The sequence below is a fragment of the Mobula hypostoma genome, chromosome 6, assembly GCF_963921235.1.
Source record: "Mobula hypostoma chromosome 6, sMobHyp1.1, whole genome shotgun sequence".
NCBI lineage: Eukaryota > Metazoa > Chordata > Chondrichthyes > Myliobatiformes > Myliobatidae > Mobula > Mobula hypostoma.
In genome coordinates this window covers 162434872-162455321 of record NC_086102.1, presented here as the reverse complement: position 1 = coordinate 162455321, position 20450 = coordinate 162434872, and the positions used below count along the sequence as shown (strand labels likewise).

General features: G+C 40.5%; 1 protein-coding gene across 2 annotated transcripts in view; it reads left to right on the top strand.

Moving 5' to 3' along the window:
• Positions 1 to 20450, top strand: part of agps (alkylglycerone phosphate synthase) — a 184852-nt gene that overhangs the window by 82645 nt on the left and 81757 nt on the right. For both annotated transcript variants that reach the window (XM_063052099.1, XM_063052098.1), the window contains 2 exons: positions 1141 to 1220; positions 12144 to 12224. In XM_063052099.1, coding sequence (XP_062908169.1) covers positions 1141 to 1220; positions 12144 to 12224 — 161 coding nt within the window. The remainder of the gene's footprint in view (positions 1 to 1140; positions 1221 to 12143; positions 12225 to 20450) is intronic.

Sequence of the window (20450 nt, the reverse complement as noted above, 5' to 3'; positions counted from 1 at the left end):
CCACCCTCTTTCCATCTCACCACATCTCAGTGATCGCCTGCCAGCTTGTGTTCTTTCCCCTCCCCCCACATTTTTGTGGCTTCTGCCTGGTTCTTTTCCAGTTCCGCTGAAGCGATTTGGCCTGAAACGTCGACTGTTTACTCCCCTCCATAGGTGCTGCCTGACCTGCTGAGATCCTCCTGCATTTTGTGTGACTTGCTTAAATCCTTTGATTTTCACTGATATATTTTCTTTTAATCTTAGCAGCAGCGATAGAAATTTATGTTCTTTATTGTTCCAGAATGAGCATATCAAAAATTGGTTGCTTTAAATTTCTGGCTTTTATTGAGAAATACCTATTGAGAAACTTACGTTTTGGCCAACTAAGTTGTGAGTATGCATGGAATTGCATTACCATGCTCAAAGTGCAAATAAGCATACCACAGTTCAGTTTTATTTCACAAAGCTTTATTCTGGATATGATACACTTAAATTAAGGGGACTTGAGCATTCCTAAATATGTGGAAAATGACTTGGTACTAGGAGCTATACAGTTTAATTTGGCAAGTTATTCAGGTTGTCAATGGATCCTTTAATGTGTTGATAGTTTGTATATTTCTGTAGAGAAGTCTGAAAAGAATCCCAATTTAAAATGAAGTCAAATTCCACTTTACCAATGAGTCCTTCCTGTCAGGTTAGAGTAATTTCTGTGCAAAACAGATGAGCTCTTGTGTGTCCTCCAGCTTTTATAATAAAATGTATTAATGCTGTGATGTGCTGTGAATTGTCTTGTACAAACTATGTGTGGTCAAATAGTCTGAATGTATTTAGTTGAAATACTGGCCTGGGAATTGAGTGTTACATATTATTTGATGCCACTTGAACATAGTGTTATTTACATACATTGCAGGACATCTGGTTTTTCCGTAGTATGTTTTATTAAATGTTGAATAGCACCAATAGTCTGCGTATATCAGGAGTAATTCAAACTTGTAGTTCTGTCAGCACTCTCCTAATATTATCAATGTGTAAATTGCAGTCCATGTCCTGCTGAGCACATCTGCACTGAGTTGTCTGGAGACTTTCAATATTAAGTGTTTGTAAAACAAAGAAAAAGCAAAACTACTATAAAATGTGTCATTTAATTTCCTTTACTTGCAGGAGGGACAAGTGTTTCTGATGCTCTGGAGTGTCCCACTGATGAAAAACGAACTATACTTTCTTTGGATACTTCACAGATGGTATGTAATAAATTTTTTTGGGCAAAGACTTCTGATGGCAATAAAAGTGAAGAAATTTAATTTAAACCTTTCCAATTGCCACACTCTATTGTGCTTATTGTAACTACAACATCCATAAGAAGCTTTTTATCTTTCACGTACAGCTAAGATAATTTCTAATGTTCATATTGGTAAATCATATATTGCAGATTGATTAATAACTGTGACCTCTATAATGTAACTTATTGGTTGTTGGAGTTCTTAAATGTGTTTGGTGATTAACTTATTGTTTTGTTATTGTTGTAAGGATAATCGAATATTCTTAAGAAAATACATAGGAAAAGAATCTTGCGTGTTTTGTCAGTTTTTTGCATACCCTCAGCAATATCTGCTTTAGATGGTGCTGAAACAGTGTTTATTATCTGTGCATGTAACTCAAATAGTTAATTTGTACGCTGTCCCTTACTTGCACATTGCAGCTACTAAATTCAAGCATATTAGATTTGAGCAGAACCAAAATCAAAATTATTTGCTGTTCTTCATCACTTACATTGGTAAAGAATCCTTGCATAGATTGAGAGGTCGTAAAGTTATTATGGCTGAACATGTTTCTCTGAAATTGTTATTTTTGAAATGCCTAACTTGCTAATAGAATTCATCTGTGTGAATGTTGTCACATTTACATTCCAGCCAATAAATTTTCTTTGAGGGAGAGGCTGGGAGGCGGGGTTACAGAATCAAGGGTGGTTTAATATGCAGGTTCCAAAGTCAGATTAGGTGAAATATTAATTCACAATGTTTAGAGTAACTTATAATATTTCTAGTGTTGAAAGTATAACAGATTGTTTTAGCAGAATATAATCAGGTTGACTTTTCAGGCATTAAATATATGAGTAATGTTTAAAATTGAAATACTGTCCAAAAGTTCAATCACTGCCCTTCAAATTTTTAATTGTTTTCCAAATTAGAAGCTGAAATAGATTAATCCAAGTTTATTTTTGACCTCTTATTAGAAAGCAGTTTCCATAAATGGGCACAAACATTTGACTTCCTTTGAATTTTGTCATAACCATTGAATTTACCCATTACTATTGAATAAGGAGATCAAATAAGTCAAACTGTCCCCCAAAATGGTGGTAGGTTATGGCAATCGGTAAACTTCAACTATATTTTGTCTTTTTACAAAAGTCAAAAAATTCAATTTAAAAGTAATTTGGAATCCATTTACCGTAGTGTTTTTTAAATGAGAATCTCTTTTATATTCGATATTAATGGGAGGGAGGGAGAGAGATATCTAGAAATCTTGAAATTTTGAAATTCCTGACATTCACATTATGTGATTAATATGAAATGAAACAGATTCTGTCTCCCATGATGAGGTTTTCAGTATCCGGATATTGCTGATATTTTCAACTTATTTTTTAACCATTACTCAAATAACAAAAAAATCAATTTTCAAATTGGTTTTAATCTGCCTATTAAGATATATTTTAAAAAGAAAGAATAGAAATATATCTATTTTCATTAAGTCACAGAAAGAACATGTGCTCAGAACGCAAGAATCAGCTTCACTGTCAGACACTTTAAAATATTGTATCTAGTCACTGCTGTGGACTAGAAGATAGTCATGTTTTTTTTTCACTCCTTGCAGTGTAATTTGAAGAACTTAATAGAGGAGCTAGTGGCCAAAGATCCTTCATAATAATGAAGTGGATAACTAAAAATTGGACATGGATATTTATTGGTTTGTGTGTATATTGACATACAGAATTATGAAAAAGATGCACTTGCCCCAAGGTTAATTGGATTAGCGTAGTATCTTGTTTTTATGGTTGCACAATAAGATTTTTTTCAGATTGTTAGTCAAAGAACATCATAATTTAGTACCTTAGGCCTTACTTGTTCTATGCTAGCAGAAGGGGTTTAAGTTGGCTCCTGGGTTCATTTGTGATTTCATTTATGTAATTGATTTCACCAAATTTTCATGTGTCCAAGACCAGTTTGCGCAAACCCTTACCTTGTGTACGTTGATATGAAAGTATAAAACCAAGCTTGTATTTTCACCTAACCAGAGACAAATGCAGTAATGTTGTGGCAATGTTGGAATTGGGATACTAGCAGCAAGTGGTTTAAGGATATAGATAAATAAGCAGCTTGATTCTGGTCCATATTTCAATCACCCATATGATTATTTTTAGGTTTTGTTACATTGACATATCTGCAAGAGTATCAAAAGCCTGTAGATCCTTGTGATTGCTTGTCTGATCTCCAAACAGAGGCAATTAGGATCTTTGCTCTGGTAGATGAAAATTCTGCCGTCAGGCAGCCTAATAGAGTCATGAGGGTTGTTGGTGTTGGATGTTGCAGCACTAGAATTAGGATCTGGTGACTATAATAAAGAGATATTGGATCTGGCAACATGAGAGTCTCCTGGTTTCCGAGTAGGAAGAAAATTCAAAAATCAGAGCTGCTGAGGGACTTGGGAGTCCTTGTGTAGGATTCTCTCAATGTTAATTTGCAAGTTGAGTTGGTGGTAAGGAAGGCAAATGCAATGTTAGGATTTGTTTCAAGAGGACTAGAATATAAGTGCAAGGATGTGATGCTGAGGTTTTATAAGACATTGGTCAGACCACACTTGGAGTATTGTGAGCAGATTTGGACCCTTACCTAAAAAAAAATGTGCTGGCATTGGAGAAGGTTGAGAGGAGGTACATGAGAATGATTTCGGAACAAAGGGGTTAATGTACTAGGAGCATTTGATGGCTCTGGGCCTGTACTCGTTGGAGTTTAGAAGAAAGTGGGGGTGGGTGGATTACCATGAAACCTATCAAATATTGAAATGCCTATATAGAGTGAATGTGGAGAGGATTTTTCCTATAGTGGGTAAGTCTGGGACTAGAGAGCACAGCCTCAGGATAGAATCAAGATGAGAGGGAATCTCTTTAGCCAGAGTGCGGTGAATCTGTGGAGTTCTTTGCCGCAGATGCCTGTGGAGGCCAAGTCATTGAGTATACTTAAACCAGAAGTTAATAGGTTCTTAGTTAGTCAGTACTTCAAAGGTTATGGGGAGAAGGCAGGAGAATATGGTTGAGACAGTTAAAAAATCAGCTATGATGGAATGGCGGAGCAAACTCGATGGGCCAAGTAGCCTAATTCTTCTCCAGAGTCTTATCATCTTATGGTTTTATTTCTGTGAAACTTTGTCTAATTCGGGCAGCTGCTTAATTGGGCCAAAATGGACTGATTCCAGTGTGTCCCAATTATCTCTGACGCCACTTTCAAGGAATTATGGATCTGTATTCCCAGATCCCTCTGTTCTACCACACTCCTCAGTGTCCTACTGCCATTTGTAAAACCTACCTTGGTTGGTCCTCCCAAAATTTAATACTTGCGTGCATTAAATTCCACCTCCCATTTCTCAGCCTACTTCGCCAGCTGGTTCAGATCCTGTTACAAGGTTTGATAGTCTTCCTCACTGTCCACTGCACCCCCAATCTTGGTGTCTTCTGCAAATTTGTTGATCCAGTTTACCACATTATTATCCATATTGTAAACATAGATGACAAACAACAATGGACCCGGCACCAATTCGCTGTGGCACACCAAAAGTCACAGGCCTCCAGTCAGTGGGGCAACCATCTGCACCCACTCTCTGGTTTCTACCACAAAGCCAGTGTCTAATCCAATTTACTACCTCATCTTGATTGCCAACGTCCCATGTGGGACCTTGTCAAATCCATGTAAAGAACATCCATTGCCTTGCCTTCATCAATTTTCCTGGTACTATCCACAAAAAACTCCATAAGATTGGTTAGACACCACTTGGCATGCACAAAGCCATGTTGACTATCCCTAATCAGTCTCAGTCTATCCAAATACTTATATATCCAGTCCGATAGAATACTTTTCAATAACTTTGTTGTAAGGCTCACCAGCTTATAATTTCCTGGCTTATTCTTAGAACCTCTCTTGAACAATGGAACAACATTAGCTACCCTCCAATCCTCCAGCACCTTACCCATGGCTAAGGATGTTATAAATATCTCTGCTAGATTCCTGCAATTTCTCCCACAGAGTCCGAAGGATCACGTTTTCAGGCCCTGGGGATTTATCCACCCTAATTTGGCTCAAGACAGCAAACACTTCCTACTCTGTAATCTGTATGGGATCAATGACCTCACTGCTGCATTGCCTCATACTTATAGACTCTGTGTCCTTCTCCCAAGTAAATACAGATGCAAAAAGATTCCGTTTAAAATCTCCCCCATCTCTTTAGGCTCCATGCATAGATTGCCACTTTGATCTTCCAGACGACCAATTTTGTTCCTTGATATCATTGTGTTTTTATATATCTGAAGAAGCCATTGGGATTCCCCTTCACCTTGTCTGCTAGAGCAACCTGATGTCTTCTTTTAGCCCCAATATTAATGCCACCGCTTTCCCTTTAATCCTTCCCACTCTATCAAGTTTAAAACAATGGAACCCTAGAACAATAAGCTGTCAGCCCTGCCCCTTCCTGCAACCAAGTCTCACTAATAGGTACAATGTCATAAACCACATGCATATCCATGCTGTAGGCTCATCTGCCTTTCCTACAATACTCATTGCATTGAAATAAATGCAGCTCAGAACATTAGTCCCACCATGCTCAACCTTTTGAGTCCTGACATTGTATGAAGGCTTAATAACATCTTTCCCCACCTCTAGTTCAGGTGCAAACCCTTCTGTACAGGTCCCACCTTCACTAGAAGAGAGCCCAATGATTCAGAAATCTGATGCCCTCTCTCCTGCACCATCTCCTTAGCCACATGTTAAACTGTATGATCATCTTATTTCTGGCTTCACTAATATGTGAGCATGGGTAGCTATCCTGAGCTCACAAACCTGGTGATCTTGTCCTTTAACTTAGCACCTAACTCCCTGAACTCACTTTGCAGCACCTTGTCACCCCTCCTACCCATGTCATTGGTACCAACATGGACCACAACCTCTGGCTGCTCACCCTCCCACTAAAGAATGCAGTGGACTCGATTGGAGATATCCCTGATGCTGGCAACAAATCATCTGGAATCTCGTTCTCGTCTACAGAATCTCCTTTCTGTTCCCTGACCAACGAATCTCCTGTTAGAAACATAGAAAACCTACAGCACAATACAGGCCCTTCAGCCCACAAAGTTGTGCCAAACATGTCCCTACCTTAGAAATTACTAGGCTTACCCATAGCCCTCCATTTTTCTAAGCTCCATGTACCTATCCAAAAGTCTCTGCTCCAACACCGTTGCTGGCAGCCCATTCCACGCACTCACCACTCTGTGTAAAAAAAAAATGTACCCCTGACATCTCCTCTGTACCTACTCCCCAGCACCTTAAACCTGTGTCCGCTTGTGGTAACCATTTCAGCCCTGGGAAAGAGCCTCTGACTATCCACATGATCAATGCCTCTCATCACCTTATACACCTCTAACAGGTCACCTCTCATCCTCCGTCGCTCCAAGGAGAAAAGGCCAAGTTCACTCAACCTATCCTCATAAGGCATGCTCCCCAATCCAGGCAACATCCTTGTAAATCTCCTCTGCACCCTTTCTGTGGTTTCCACATCCTTCCTGTTGTGAGGTGACCAGAACTGAGCACAGTACTCCAAGTGGGGTCTGACCGGGGTCCTATATAGCTGCATTATTACCTCTCGGCACCTAAATTCAATTCCACGATTGATGAAGGCCAATACACCATATGCCTTCTTAACCACAGAATCAACCTGTGCAACTGCTTTGAGCATCCTATGGACTCGGACCCCAAGAACCCGCTGAGCCTCCACACTGCCAAGCGTCTTACCATTAATACTATATTCTGCCAACGTATTTGACCTACCAAAATGAAGCACTTCACACTTATTGGGGTTGAACTCCATCTGCCACTTCTCAGCCCAGTTTTGCATCCTATCAATGTCCTGCTGTAACTTCTGACAGCCCTCCACACTATCCACAACACCTGCAACCTTTGTGTCATCAGCAAACTTACTAACCTATCCCTCCACTTCCTCATCCAGGTCATTTATAAAAATCACGAAGAGTAAGGATCCCAGAACAGATTCCTGAGGCACACCACTGGTCACCGACCTGCATGCAGAATATGACCCGTCTACAACCACTCTTTGCCTTCTGTGGGCAAGCCAGTTCTGGATCCACAAAACAATGTCCCCTTCGATCCCATGCCTCCTTACTTTCTCAATAAGCCTTGTATGGCGTACCTTATCAAATACTTTTCTGAAATCCATATACACTACATGTACTGCTCTTCTTTCATCAATGTGTTTTGTCACATCCTCAAAAAATTCAATCAAGCTTGTAAGGTACGACCTGCCCTTGACAAAGCCATGCTGACTATACATAATCATATTATACCTCTCCAAATGTTCATAAATCCTGCCTCTCAGGATCTTCTCCATCAACTGACCAACCACTGAGGTAAGACTCGCTGGTCTATAATTTCCTGGGTTATCTCTGCTCCCTTTCTTGAATAAAGGAACAACATCCACAACCCTCCAATCCTCTGGAACCTCTGCTGTCCCCATTGATGATGCAAAGATCGTCGCCAGAGGCTCAGCAATCTCCTCCCTTGCTTCCCACAGTAGCCTGGGGTACATCGCATCTGGTCCAGGTGACTTATCCAACTTGACGCTTTCCAAAAGCTCCAGCACATCCTCTTTCTTAAACTCTACTTGCTCAAGCTTTTCAGTCCGCTGCAAGTCATCTCTACAATCACCAAGATCCTTTTCCCTAGTGAATACTGAAGCAAAGTATTCATTAAGTAACTGTGCTATTTCCTCCGGTTCCATACACACTTTCCCATTGTCACACTTGATAGGTCCTATTCTCTCACGTCTAATCCTCTTGCTCCACATACTTGTAGAATGCCTTGGGATTCTCCATAATCCTGCCTGCCAAGGCCTTCTCATGGCCCCTTCTGGCTCTCCTAATTTCCTTCTTAAGCTCCTCCCTGTTAGCCTTATAATCTTCCAGATCTCTAATGTTACCTAGCTCTCTGAACCTTATGTAAGCTTTTCTTTTCTTCTTGACTAGAATTATTACAGCCTTTGTACACCACGGTTCCTGTACCCTACCATAACTTCCTTGTCTCATTAGAATGTACCTATGCAAAACTCCACACAAATATCCCCTGAACATTTGCCACATTTCCTCCATACTTTTCCCTGAGAACATCTGTTCCCAGTTTAAGCTTCCATTTTCCTGCCTGATAGCCTCATAATTCCCCTTACTCCAATTAAATGCTTTTCTGACTTGTCTGTTCCTATCTCTCTCCAATGCTGTTGTAAAGGAGATAGAATTATGATCACTATCTCCAAAATGCTCTCCCATTGAGAGATCTGACACCTGACCAGGTTTATTTCCCAATACGAAATCAAGTACAGTCTCTCCTCTTGTAAGCTTATGTACGTATTTGTCAAGAAACCTTCCTGAACACACCTAACAAACTCCACCCCATCTAAATCCCTTGCTCTAGGGAGATGCCAATCGATATTTGGGAAATTAAAATCTCCCATCATGACAACTCTGTTATTATTACACCTTTCCAGGATCTGTTTCACTATCTGCTCCTGGATATCCCTGTTACTATTGGGCGACCTATAAAAAACACCCAGTAAAGTTATTGCCCCCTTCCTTTTCCTAACCTCCACCCACAGAGACTCCGTAGACAATCTCTCCATGGCATCCACTTTTTCTGCAGCCGTGACACTATCTCTGATCAGCAGTGCCATGCCCCCACCTCTTTTGCCTCCCTCCCTGTCCTTTTTGAAACGTTTAAAATCCAGCATTGAAGTAACCATTCCTGTCCCTGATCCGTCCAAGTCTCTGTAATGGCCACCACATCATTACTCCAAGTACTGATCCACCCTTTAAGCTCATCCGCTTTGTTCACAATACTCCTTGCATTAAAATAGACACATCTGAAACAGTTGGTCTGAGCACGTCCCTTTTCTTTCACCTGCCTATCTTCCCTCACACACTGTCTGCAAGCTTTCTCTATTTGTGAGCCAGCCACCTCTTCCCCAGTCTCTTCAGTTCGGGTCCCACGCCCCAACAATTCTGGTTTAAACTCTCCCCAGTAGCCTTAGCAAACCTCCCCGCCAGGATATTGTCCCCCTGGGATTCAAGTGCACCCTGTCCTTTTTGTACAGGTCACGCCTGCCCCAAAAGAGGTCCCAATGATTCAGAAATCTGAATCCCTGTCCCCTGCTCCAATCCCTCAGCCACGCATTTATCCTCCACCTCATTCTTTTTTTTTTTTGGCGTGTGCCTGCGTGCGTGTGCGTCTGCATGTGCGTGCGTGGCTGTGCGTGTCGTGCGTGTGTCTGTGATGTCTTTTTCATGGCTTTTTACAAGGCGCGGAGCGAGAGAGAGAGACTGTGTGACACGCCACTTCTCACACTGACATTTTTTGCAGTATTTTCACTTTACTTTATTGCCGCCAAACAATTCATACTGGAGTGTACAAACATCACAACGATATTTGATTCTGCGCTTCGCGCTCCCTAGAGTACAAATCGATAGTAAATATTAAAAATTTAAATTATAAATCATAAATAGAAAATAGAAAAGGGAAAGTAAGGTAGTGCAAAAAACCGAGAGGCAGGTCTGGATATTTGGAGGGTACGGCCCAGATCCGTTCAGCAGTCTTATCACTGTTAGAAAGAAACTGTTCCCAAATCTGGCCGTACGAGTCTTCAAGCTCCTGAGCCTTCTCCTGGAGGGAAGAGGGACGAAAAGTGTGTTGGCTGGCTGGGTCGTGTCCCTTGATTATCCTGGCAGCACTGCTTCGACAGCGTGCATTATTTTACAAGGTTGAGTTGCGATCTCAACACTGAACCCGGCATGGATGGAAAGCGTGCTTGGGAGCGGACCCGACTAGCTTCGAACCCGGGAACCTCTGCTCCCGGGTCCGGCGCCGATGTCATTGCGCCACCAGCTGGCCCCAACTTCCACCTCATTCTATTCCTATACTCACTGTCATGTGGCACAGGCAGTAATCCCGAGATCACTATCTTTGTGGTCTTGGTTCTCAAGTTCCTTCCTAGCTCCCTGTAGTCTGTTTTCAGGACCTCTTCCCTTTACCTACCTATGTCATTAGTACCAATATGTACCACGACCTCTGGCTGTTCTCCCTCCCACTTCAGGATATCGTGGACACGATCAGAAACATCCTGGACCCTGGCACCTGGGAGGCAAACTACCATCTGAGTTTCTTTCCTGCGGCCACAGAATTGCCTGTCTGACCCCCTAACTATACAGCCCCCTATCACTACTGCTTTCCTCTTCCTTTCCCTACCCTTCTGAGCCACAGGGCCGGACTCTGTGCCAGAGGCATGGCCACTGTTGCTTCCCCCAGGTAAGCTGCCCCCTCCCCAAAGGTACTCAAACAGGAGTACTTATTCTCAAGGGGTACAGCCACAGGGGTACTGTCTAGTACCTGACTCTTGCCCTTCCCTCTCCTGACTATTACCCACTTGTCTGTCTCCCGTGGCCACGGTGTGACCACCTGCCTATAACTCCTTTCTATCACCTCCTCGCTGTCCCTGACCAGACGAAGGTCATTAAGCTGCATCTCCAGTTCCCTAACACGGTCCCTCAGGAGCTGCAGCTCGACACACTGGGTGCAGCTATGGCCGTCCGGGAGGCTGGGAGACTCCAGGACTTCCCACATTTGACACCGAGCACAGAAAACCGGTGTCACACACGTACTTCCTTTCCGCAATTAACACAGGCAAACTACCTCGCCTCGTTACCGCCTAAGCCCGTTGAGCCAATCTGCTACCTCTCACTCTGCTGCCCGCTGGATATGGCGGTCTTCTTTTTAAACTTTTCCCGCTGTACTGGCTGATGTCACGTGCCTGTGCAGTCTTGCCTGTCTTTACCCCGAGTAGTAAAATGCCTTCACTTCGGAAATCCTCAGCCGTTCCTCTCACAGCCTTCTTGCTCCGAAGCTGTTACTGCATCTCGCCTCTTCTTCACTGTTCTCTTCTGAGCCACAGACCTGACCACTGTGACTTTCCTCTGCTAGGTCACCCTCTCACCAACAGTATTCAAATCAGTATACCTGTTATTGAGGGAAATGGCCTCAGGGGTACTTTGCACGGACTGTCTATCCCCTTTCCCCACTCCTGACACTATTCAGTTACTTGTGTCTGCACCCTGGTGTGACTACCTCCCTGTATAGCCTGTATATCAACCATTCAGCCTCCTGAATATATCCAGAGTTCATCCAGTTCCAGCTCTAACTGCTTAACATGGTCTGTTAGAAGCTGCAGCTGGATGCACTTCCAAGTGTAATTAAGGTCTCCCTGCCTTCCCTCATTCTGCAAGAGGAGCTTTCCATTATCCTGCCTGGAATCTCAATTGCTTTAAATATTTTATAATCAAGTTTGAAATAAAGTTAATATTTTCACAGTCTTGTACGAGAAGTATTCAGAGTAGCTTGGTCTGTTGCTTTGGTCTGTAAGTGTGCGATGATGACTTTGGACATGGATGGTAATAGGAGTTTTGGAGTTTTCCCTGCCTTTAGGTTAATTGGTTCCTGCTTGTTTCCATTTGTGCCTCCCTGTGTGGAAGTATGCTTCTGTGGATGAAAATATGTGGAGGAAAATATAGTTTGTTTTCTTATTTTCCTCATCTATATATTATAAAAGAATCAACAACATTGCTAATTCTCCTGGCTGAGGCTGATTGATGAACAATTTCAACTTGGGTGGGAGGTGGAGGCATGTTAAAATGCCATGTAATTACCGAGCTGTAGTCCAGTGCTACGTTGCTGAATTGCAGGTATCGACATTATCTGAATGTTTAAAAAATTTTATGTAGCACTTGAAACAACTTTTAAAAATTATAATATTATGAAAATGATTTAATTCAATTTTCCACCAAAAAACAGAATCGAATAATGTGGATTGATGAAAAGAACTTAACAGCTCATGTGGAGGCTGGCATAACTGGGCAAGATCTTGAAAGACAGGTAAGCATAGAATTATTTAATGTTTGATGGATCTTACAAATGTTAGGTGTCCACAGTTTCGTTTTCCTGGAAGTCCGTAGTTTCATTTACCGTGGGCGTCACGTGTCCTCAGTTTTGTTTCTGTGAGCGTTACCTTATGACGTATGCCGATGGTATAAAAGAAATGTGGGCATAATGCTGAGAAGGCGTCGAAGGAAAGAGAGAGAGAGTGAAGATTGCAGACTTCGAGCTATCCGGGAACAGCTCACGATCGAGAAGGGTAAAGTCTAATGCTCACCCATACCCAGAGGATTGAGTTAATCAGCGGCACACTGTGCATTGTGGGGATCTGTCTGTCCTTCGTATGATCCATGGGTGTGGATTTTGTGACAATCACTTTGCGAAATCGCTCTTCGTGGACTTTGGAACGGTATTCCTCGGCTGGGATCTTCGGTAACCGTTTCTTCATTCACTAGCCGTGGAATCTTTGGACTTCGTCGTGATCGCCTCGTCGCTGCACTGTGAATCCACAAGTCTCTCCTCTCACCTATTTTGTGAAATACTGGGACTCTCTGAACTGCCACTTTAAGACTGTGCTTGAGTAAGATTTGTTAAGAACGGGTCCTAAGTTTGACTGTAAGGGAGCTGTAGACACAGAACACTATTAACTTCTGTTTAAGAAAGTAGTTTATTTAATTTTCTATATTTTTGAGTAGATGTAAATAAATATAGTGGTTTTAAAATTAAAACCCGACTCAATTTGTCATCGCTTGCTGCTGGTATGTTACGAAATCGTAACACAAAGCAAGTGAGATTTAACCATACTGATAGCGAGTAGGAAGAGTAATTTTTGTAAAATTAAGTTCTATTTGGATCTTTAATGGAGCAGGTAAACATTTGCTTATTGATCTTCTATGATGCTTTAATGAACACTGCCACCAAGTGTTTTTGTACTAAAATTGCATGCTAATTTTCCAGTCATTGAACTAAGGTTATTAATGTTTGCCAACCACTTGCTTTAGTTGTGGCAGCAGTGTATGGAGTTCAGTAATCAAGCCTACTAAACTCCTGGGGGAGCATGGTGGTCTGAGCTTGTGGCTTGCTCCGTATTGCTTATGATCACTGAAGAGAGCCTCTGTTGTGCACTAATAATCAAGTTCAAGTTCAATTGTCATACAGCCATACATGAATATAGCCAAACAAAATAGTGTTCCTCAAGGGCCAAGGTGCAAAACACATTACCCATAACACATAGCACATATGGTTATGATATCAGGAAAAATGTGCAGTCGCAAAGAAAAAAAATAATATAGCCCATGTCCCCAAGTAGCATGACTAGATTTATGGTAAGTTGTCCTGGTCTAGCTTGTTCTTCCACTGCGTCAACACCAGAGGGCAACCTCCAACCCAGTACTGATTCCAGCGCGCCCCCAGAGGCTGTGCCACACTGTCCCATTGTTTCCTCTCCTGAGTGTCTGCAATAGGTGACTCTGTGGCATGGGCTTAGTCCTCGCCACAACCAAGGCAATGCAGCTCCTCCCGCTGTCGGTCTCGCTATGAGCCAGTGAACTGAACTTGTAGTATTCTACGTTACCAATGTCCAACAGGGTCTTGAAATCTCAATAAAAATATCCAGGACAGTCACTCGCAGCGGTATGCAACAAGTCTCGCCGGCAACACAAGAACGTTATGCAATAAGTGCAGCTTCATCGTTATCGTGCAAATTGTTGCTAGGATAGTCCTGTAGTAGTTGATGTTCTTAGTATCCAACAATGACTTCTGATTATAAAAAAACAGGACGTATTGAATGAACAAATACACCTTTGATTAGACCCGGAGTTGCTGCTGCATGTCAGTGTGCCACTATCTTATTACCATCTTAATGTCAGCATGAAAAACATTCCTTACTGGTATTTCTTCTAACCTATTTGAGAATAAAAATGAATTGAAATGAAATAAGCTAAAAGAGCAATTAAAGCATATCCTCATGGTAAGAATAGTAAAAACAACTTAATTTGTCCACTTTCCTTCCTCAAAGTTTTTTGATGTACTGATTGTGGTCTGATGTTATGACACCAATTTTATGGGCTCAAGCATGGCTAGGAGTTATTGTAAAATAAAGTGAAAATATCCAACTAATGGTATTAGCATTTTAAGACTAACCACAGCATGTACTAAACTTGAATACCTACTTTTTTGTAGTTAACATTGTTACGTACCCCGTAACTGGGTTGCCAAACCAGCAGAAATGGAACGCTCTTTGGAGTCTGGATTACTAGGAACTAATAAAGTTTTATTAAAGAAATAAGTACACTAATTGTAAGGATATAAATGTAACAGGTTAGTAATGATAATACACACATATACACAGATCTAGGGTAATAGGAATCAACCAAGCTGTATCGCAGTCTAGGGGTAAAATGATCAGTCTTAAGTGAAGCAGAGTTCAGTTCAGTTTAGTGCAGTTTGCAGTAATTGCTGTTGTCGTACCGTTGGGGGGAGAGAGGGAGAGAGGGATGCAATTTGGTTTCAGGCAGACCTTTTTGATGTCTTCGCAATTGGTTTCGGGCAGACCCTTTGATGCCTTCTATCCCGCTGTGGTCACCAACTGTGACCCCTCCATTCTGGATACGATCGTTTTTCCGCGGTGAACCCGGCACCCAGGCAAGGGCAGACACACACCCCAGGTTCCCACCGATCGTACCTTTACACCCTGTGAGCCTCTGGTCGGTTCCCGTGAACCGGACCTCCAAACTCCCACGAACTTGTGGGGGCACACTGCTCTTCCCAGGGTCTCGTGTGTCGCGTGCCTTAGCAAACCTGCTCCTTTTATCGCCCTGCTGGGGTATCACCTGTCCATCAAACTTCAAACAGTTTAGGTTCAAAGCAACCAGTCTGTCAATAGCTGAATTGTGTTTCTTTCCCGTTAATCCCTCCCTTCTCTCTTATTAGCATTTTGAATGTTTCTCCATTGTCTTTCTTATCTCTCCCATTAGCATCATCCGTCCGGTACCTCTGCTGGGCGTCACACATGACAACGTCAATGAATCATGCAAGATTAAGTATTTTATCGTTTTTTTATTCCAGTAATACAAATCTTTCTCCTGCCATACGTATCGAGACCAAGCTTGAAGTATCAGGATAAAAGCATAAAAAAATGGTAGAGCTATTTGCCCCGACAAGGCTCTCGTAATAGAATCAATGAAAGACCGTACCAACTGGGTATATAACATGTGTGCAAAAGACAGCAAACAGTGCAAATAGAAAAAGAAAGAAGAAATAATTATAAAAATAATAATAAATAAGTAATAAATATCAAGAACATGAGATGAAAAGTCCTTTAAAGTGAGTCTACCGATTGTGGGAGTATTTCAATAATGGGATAAGTGAAATTGAGTGAAGTTATTCCCTCTGGTTCAAGAGCCTGATGGTTTAGGGGTAATAACTGTTCCTGAACCTGGTGGTGTGAGTCCTGAGGCTCCTGTACCTTCCTGATGGCAGCAGTGAGAGGAGAGCATAACTTGGGTGGTGGGGTCTCTGATGATGGATGCTCCTTTCCTGCGACAGTGCTTTGTGTAGATGTGCTTAATGGTGGGGAGGGCTTTACCTGTGATGATCTGTGCTGTATCCACTACATTTTGTAGAAGTTTCCTTTCAAGGACATTGGTGGCTGCCTGGTATGGAAACACCAATGTACTGACCAGCATACAACTATAGACGTTTTTCAAAGCCATGCTTAATCTTCACAAACTCCTAAGGAAATCATGCGCTGTTTGCTTTCTTCATAATTGTTCTTGCATGCGGGTCCCAGGATGGATCATCTGAAGTGATAACACTGAGGAATTTAAAGTTGCTGACCCTCTCCACCTCTTATCCCCCGATGAGGACTAGCTTATAGACTTCGGATTTCCTCCTCTTGAAGCTCCTTCATCTTGCTGAGATTGAGTAGGATGTTGTTGTTTAGGAACCACTCAGCCAGATTTTCAGTCTCCTACCTATATGCTGATTCATCACCACCTTTGATTCGGCCTAAAACAGTGGTGTCTTCAGCAAACTTGAAGGTGGCACCCTGCTGAAGGGTTTTGGTCTGAAATGTTGACTGTACTCTTTTCCTAGATGTTGTCAGGCGTGCTGAGTTCCTCCAGCATTTTGTGTGTGTACCTGGACCTCTTGTAACTTCCTTGGTTGCTAGACTTGAATGACTTTGATCTGGCCTAGCAGATTGCGCATCTCATGGATCATCCAAGGCTTCTGGTTGAAGAAGATTGTGAATGATTTTGTGGAGACACGTTCTTCTATGACTGTTTTTATAAAGTCTGTGACAACTATGGTGTATCCATTCCGATCCACAGATGAGTCCTTGAACATGCCCCAGTCCACCAACTTGAAGCAATCTCGTAGCTGCTCCTCTGCCTCCTGCGACCACTTCTTTGTTGCCCTAATCTCTGGAGCCTTGCTCTTTAGCCTCTGCCTGTATGCAGGTAGGAGAAGGACTGCCAGGAGCCAACACTCTTATTTTTAAAAAAATGCATGTCCATTTTGGAAATGCTACGTGACCTATTCCTTATACTGAAATTATAAACTCTGGGAGACTCTTCTACCAGGAAAATATGCCCTTACATCTATTTCATGGAGTTCATTTGAGGTCTAAAATGATCCTAATCTTGAGGCATGTTGCTATTTCTGAAAGTCTTATTACCTTCTTCCTTGGATTTAATTTTACCTTTCGTTTGACCTGTCAGCTACGAATAAGCCTCTTTTACTTCTGGTTTTTGGTGCCTTTTAAAAAGATTTTTCTGGAAATATGCTTAATGTCCTTACATGTTTTTTATTGTTTATAATGTATCATATCTTTCAGTGCTAACATTTTTGTATAAACTATTGCCAACTCTACTCATTGTTTTCTTTGTTAGATTTAAGGACCTGGATTTGGATTGAGTTTCAAATTGTGTCTAAAATATTAATGCAGTCACTTTTCCCTGAAGGCCCCTTTACAACAAAAAAGGCCCCTTTCTTATAGAACAAAATGAGATCTCAGATGGTCTTTTCTCCAGTTGGTTGCTCAATATTAATGATCTGGTAAATATCTGGTGTTTATGCAGTGAATTTGTTGTCTTCCTATTACTGTAAATTTAACCTGACCAGGCAATGTGAGGTTTAAACTCCTGCAGAATTATTGTTACTCCTGTTACCTACTCTTAATTTCCTGATTTATGCTATTTCTAATATTGCAAGTACAATTTGGTGCCCTATAAGAAATTGCTGTAATAATGGTTTTCTCCCAGTTTCTGTTTCTTAATTCAAACTGATTCTAATTCTGCAACTTCATCAGCCAAGCCAGTATTGTTGCTGCTCACTGTGTTGATCTGATCTCATCCCTTACTTAAAATACAGATCCTCCTTTTTTCTCTTTTTATTTGTCCTTCCAAAATTTTATGTATTCTTGAACTTTCAGCTTCAAGCTTTTATCACCCGACAACCAGGTTTTGTGATGGGTGAAATAGTTTTCAGATAATAGGATGGACAAGCAATAATTTGATAAACAGCTGGGTACAGATTTGTTAATCATAAATCACCACAGCTGTTTACAAACGTTTGTAAATTGTGTGATTTCTACTGCTAATGCACCAATATTTATTTTGGGAAAAACTACAGGTTTAATGATTTCCAAATGTTGTGAAGACAGCGTCTTTTTATATACCTTAGGAAACCTGTGTTTGTCAATGTCTTTTATAGTTTAAACAAAAAAAAATTTACTTATGAAATTTAACTCTGGAAAACAGACAGCTGAAATATGATTATAAAATTAGCTCCCAAATTCAATTGCAACTTCCCAACTTCAGACTGGTAATAAATATTTATATTGCAGTTAAAGCTGTGTTTTAATGAAAGCCCCTGTAATGTACTTAGTCAGTGTTATTTTCAGGATTGAGCCTTAGTTGTACTTGGCTGAATAAAAAAAATTGAATTTTCCTCAAGCTATTTAGGTTTTTGAACTTGTGATTGTATAAAATGTGCTGTTTATTGAGCTAGAACAACTGATTCATATAAATTATAGTAAAACTAGTATATATTGCAGAATATATTAAGTATTGAGTGGGCTGTTAATGATCAGGTTTTCAGCAAAATTTTTCCTGGCTGTAAATAGTGTCTCAAGACTTTTAGCAGCCTTTTTTTTGACAAAAGGCCAAATCTTAATTTTTCAAGGTGATTGAATCCAGTTTTTGAGTAAAAGACATAATAACATTAATTCTGAAAATAACAGTTCAGTTGATATGCCATAATGCATGTTTTAGATTTTATGTAGATATTGATGTATTTTCTTTGCCCGTTCTAAATGGTTCCAAGATTCCTAAGATGTTTTGCTCAGGCTGATTACAAATATATCCCAGTCACGAGGAAATTTATGTGAGTGGTATTGGTAATGCCATTTGTATAAAGGTGGCAGCAATAGACATTTGATATTGCCATAGTGTTTCTTTGCTGTTATTTTGCAGTTCAGTGATATTTGATAGTCAGAATATATATTTGTAGATGTTACTTTGAACCATGTGTATTAATTTGTATTTTAAGTTCATCATTATTTAAGTAACTTTTTTTTAGTAAATTGATCTCTTTAAGACCAAGGATATGGAAATTCTGAATTAAAATCTTGGATTTTTCACCTTCCTGCTATTACTGTTACTATTAATTGTTATTAGTGTTTGTTCTAATTTGAAGATTGTGGTAAGCATGTATAAATAAAGAGCATTTTAATGATTTTTGCTGTGGTCTCAACTACAGCACTGAAAATGTATATTTCTATTATTTCTTCACTAGTCACAACTAAAGGATACCTACCCTGTCTCAGAGTTGAGTTTATTGTTATATGTACCAGTACTTTTATACACAAATTCAATGAAAAGCTTGCTTGCAGCAGCATTGCAAACACGTGCCATCATATTAGCAGCTTTGACAAGAAAGGTATAAATTAAACAAATTGTATGATTTTGTTTTGCAAGAAAACAATTAAACCAATTAAGATTCTATTTTAGTGCATAGTTGTCAGTATTCATGGCTTTATTAAACGTAGTGACTAGTGTTCTGCTGGTTGTTTCAAGAAGTGAATGGATGAAGGGAAGTATCTGTTCTTGAATGTGATGGTGTGGGACTTTGGACTTCTGTACTTCCTCTTCAGTGGTAGCTGCAAAAAGATGGAATGGCTTAGATGGTAGGGAATTTTGATGGATGTTGACTTCTTGAGGTACCACTTCCTGTAGATACTTGCAATGGTGGGGAGGGATGTGCCCATGATATATTAGGCAGAGTTCATTACTCTGAAGCTTCTTGTGTTCCTGTGCATTTGAAATGCTGACCCAGACTGTGATGCAACCAGTCAGGATGTTTTCAGTGGTATATCTGTAGAAGTTTGTTAATGTTCAATTATATGCTTAACCTCCTAAGAAATTATAGGTGTTCCTTGTCAGCTGTAATTTATAGTAACAGCAAACAAGAGAAACTTAGTCAGAACTTTAATGTTTGTTTTTTTATTAACTCAGCCTGAAAATATCCTCTGGCTTTTGCTGAAATATATGGGCCTTGGGAAAAAGTGTTTTTGCACATGTTAAGATTGATCATAATGACCTGTTGATCAAGTGGAGGACTGCTCTGCTAAAATTGAATCTGTTGGCGATGCTGCAATGTTAAGTATACCATTCTGTTGTACACCTTGTTTAATATCTAGAGTAAGTGCTTGAAAATTAGCTCCATTTGGAAAACAATTATTGATTGGCTAAGGCCTGTCCAGGGAAGTGCTTTTCCAATTGTAAATGGCAAGTCCTATCCTCAATACTTCTGGAGCTGTTTTAAACCTTTTCCCCACGTCTAGTATCTATCAAAAACATTAAATGTCTAAACGTTCATGACATTGTATGTACCTGTGATACTGTTGCAAGTATTTTTTTGTTTAATTACCCCCAGACATACAAACCCCATTTCTAGAAAAGTTGGGATATTTTCCAAAATGCAATAAAAACAAAAATCTGTGATATATTAATTCACGTGAACCTTTATTTAACTGACAAAAGTACAAAGAAAAGATTTTCAATAGTTTTACTGACCAACTTAATTGTATTTTGTAAACATACACAAATTTAGAATTTGATAGCTGCAACACACTCAACAAAAGTTGGGACAGAGGCATGTTTACCATTGTGTTACATCACCTTTCCTTTTAATAACACTTTTTAATCATTTTGGAACTGAGGA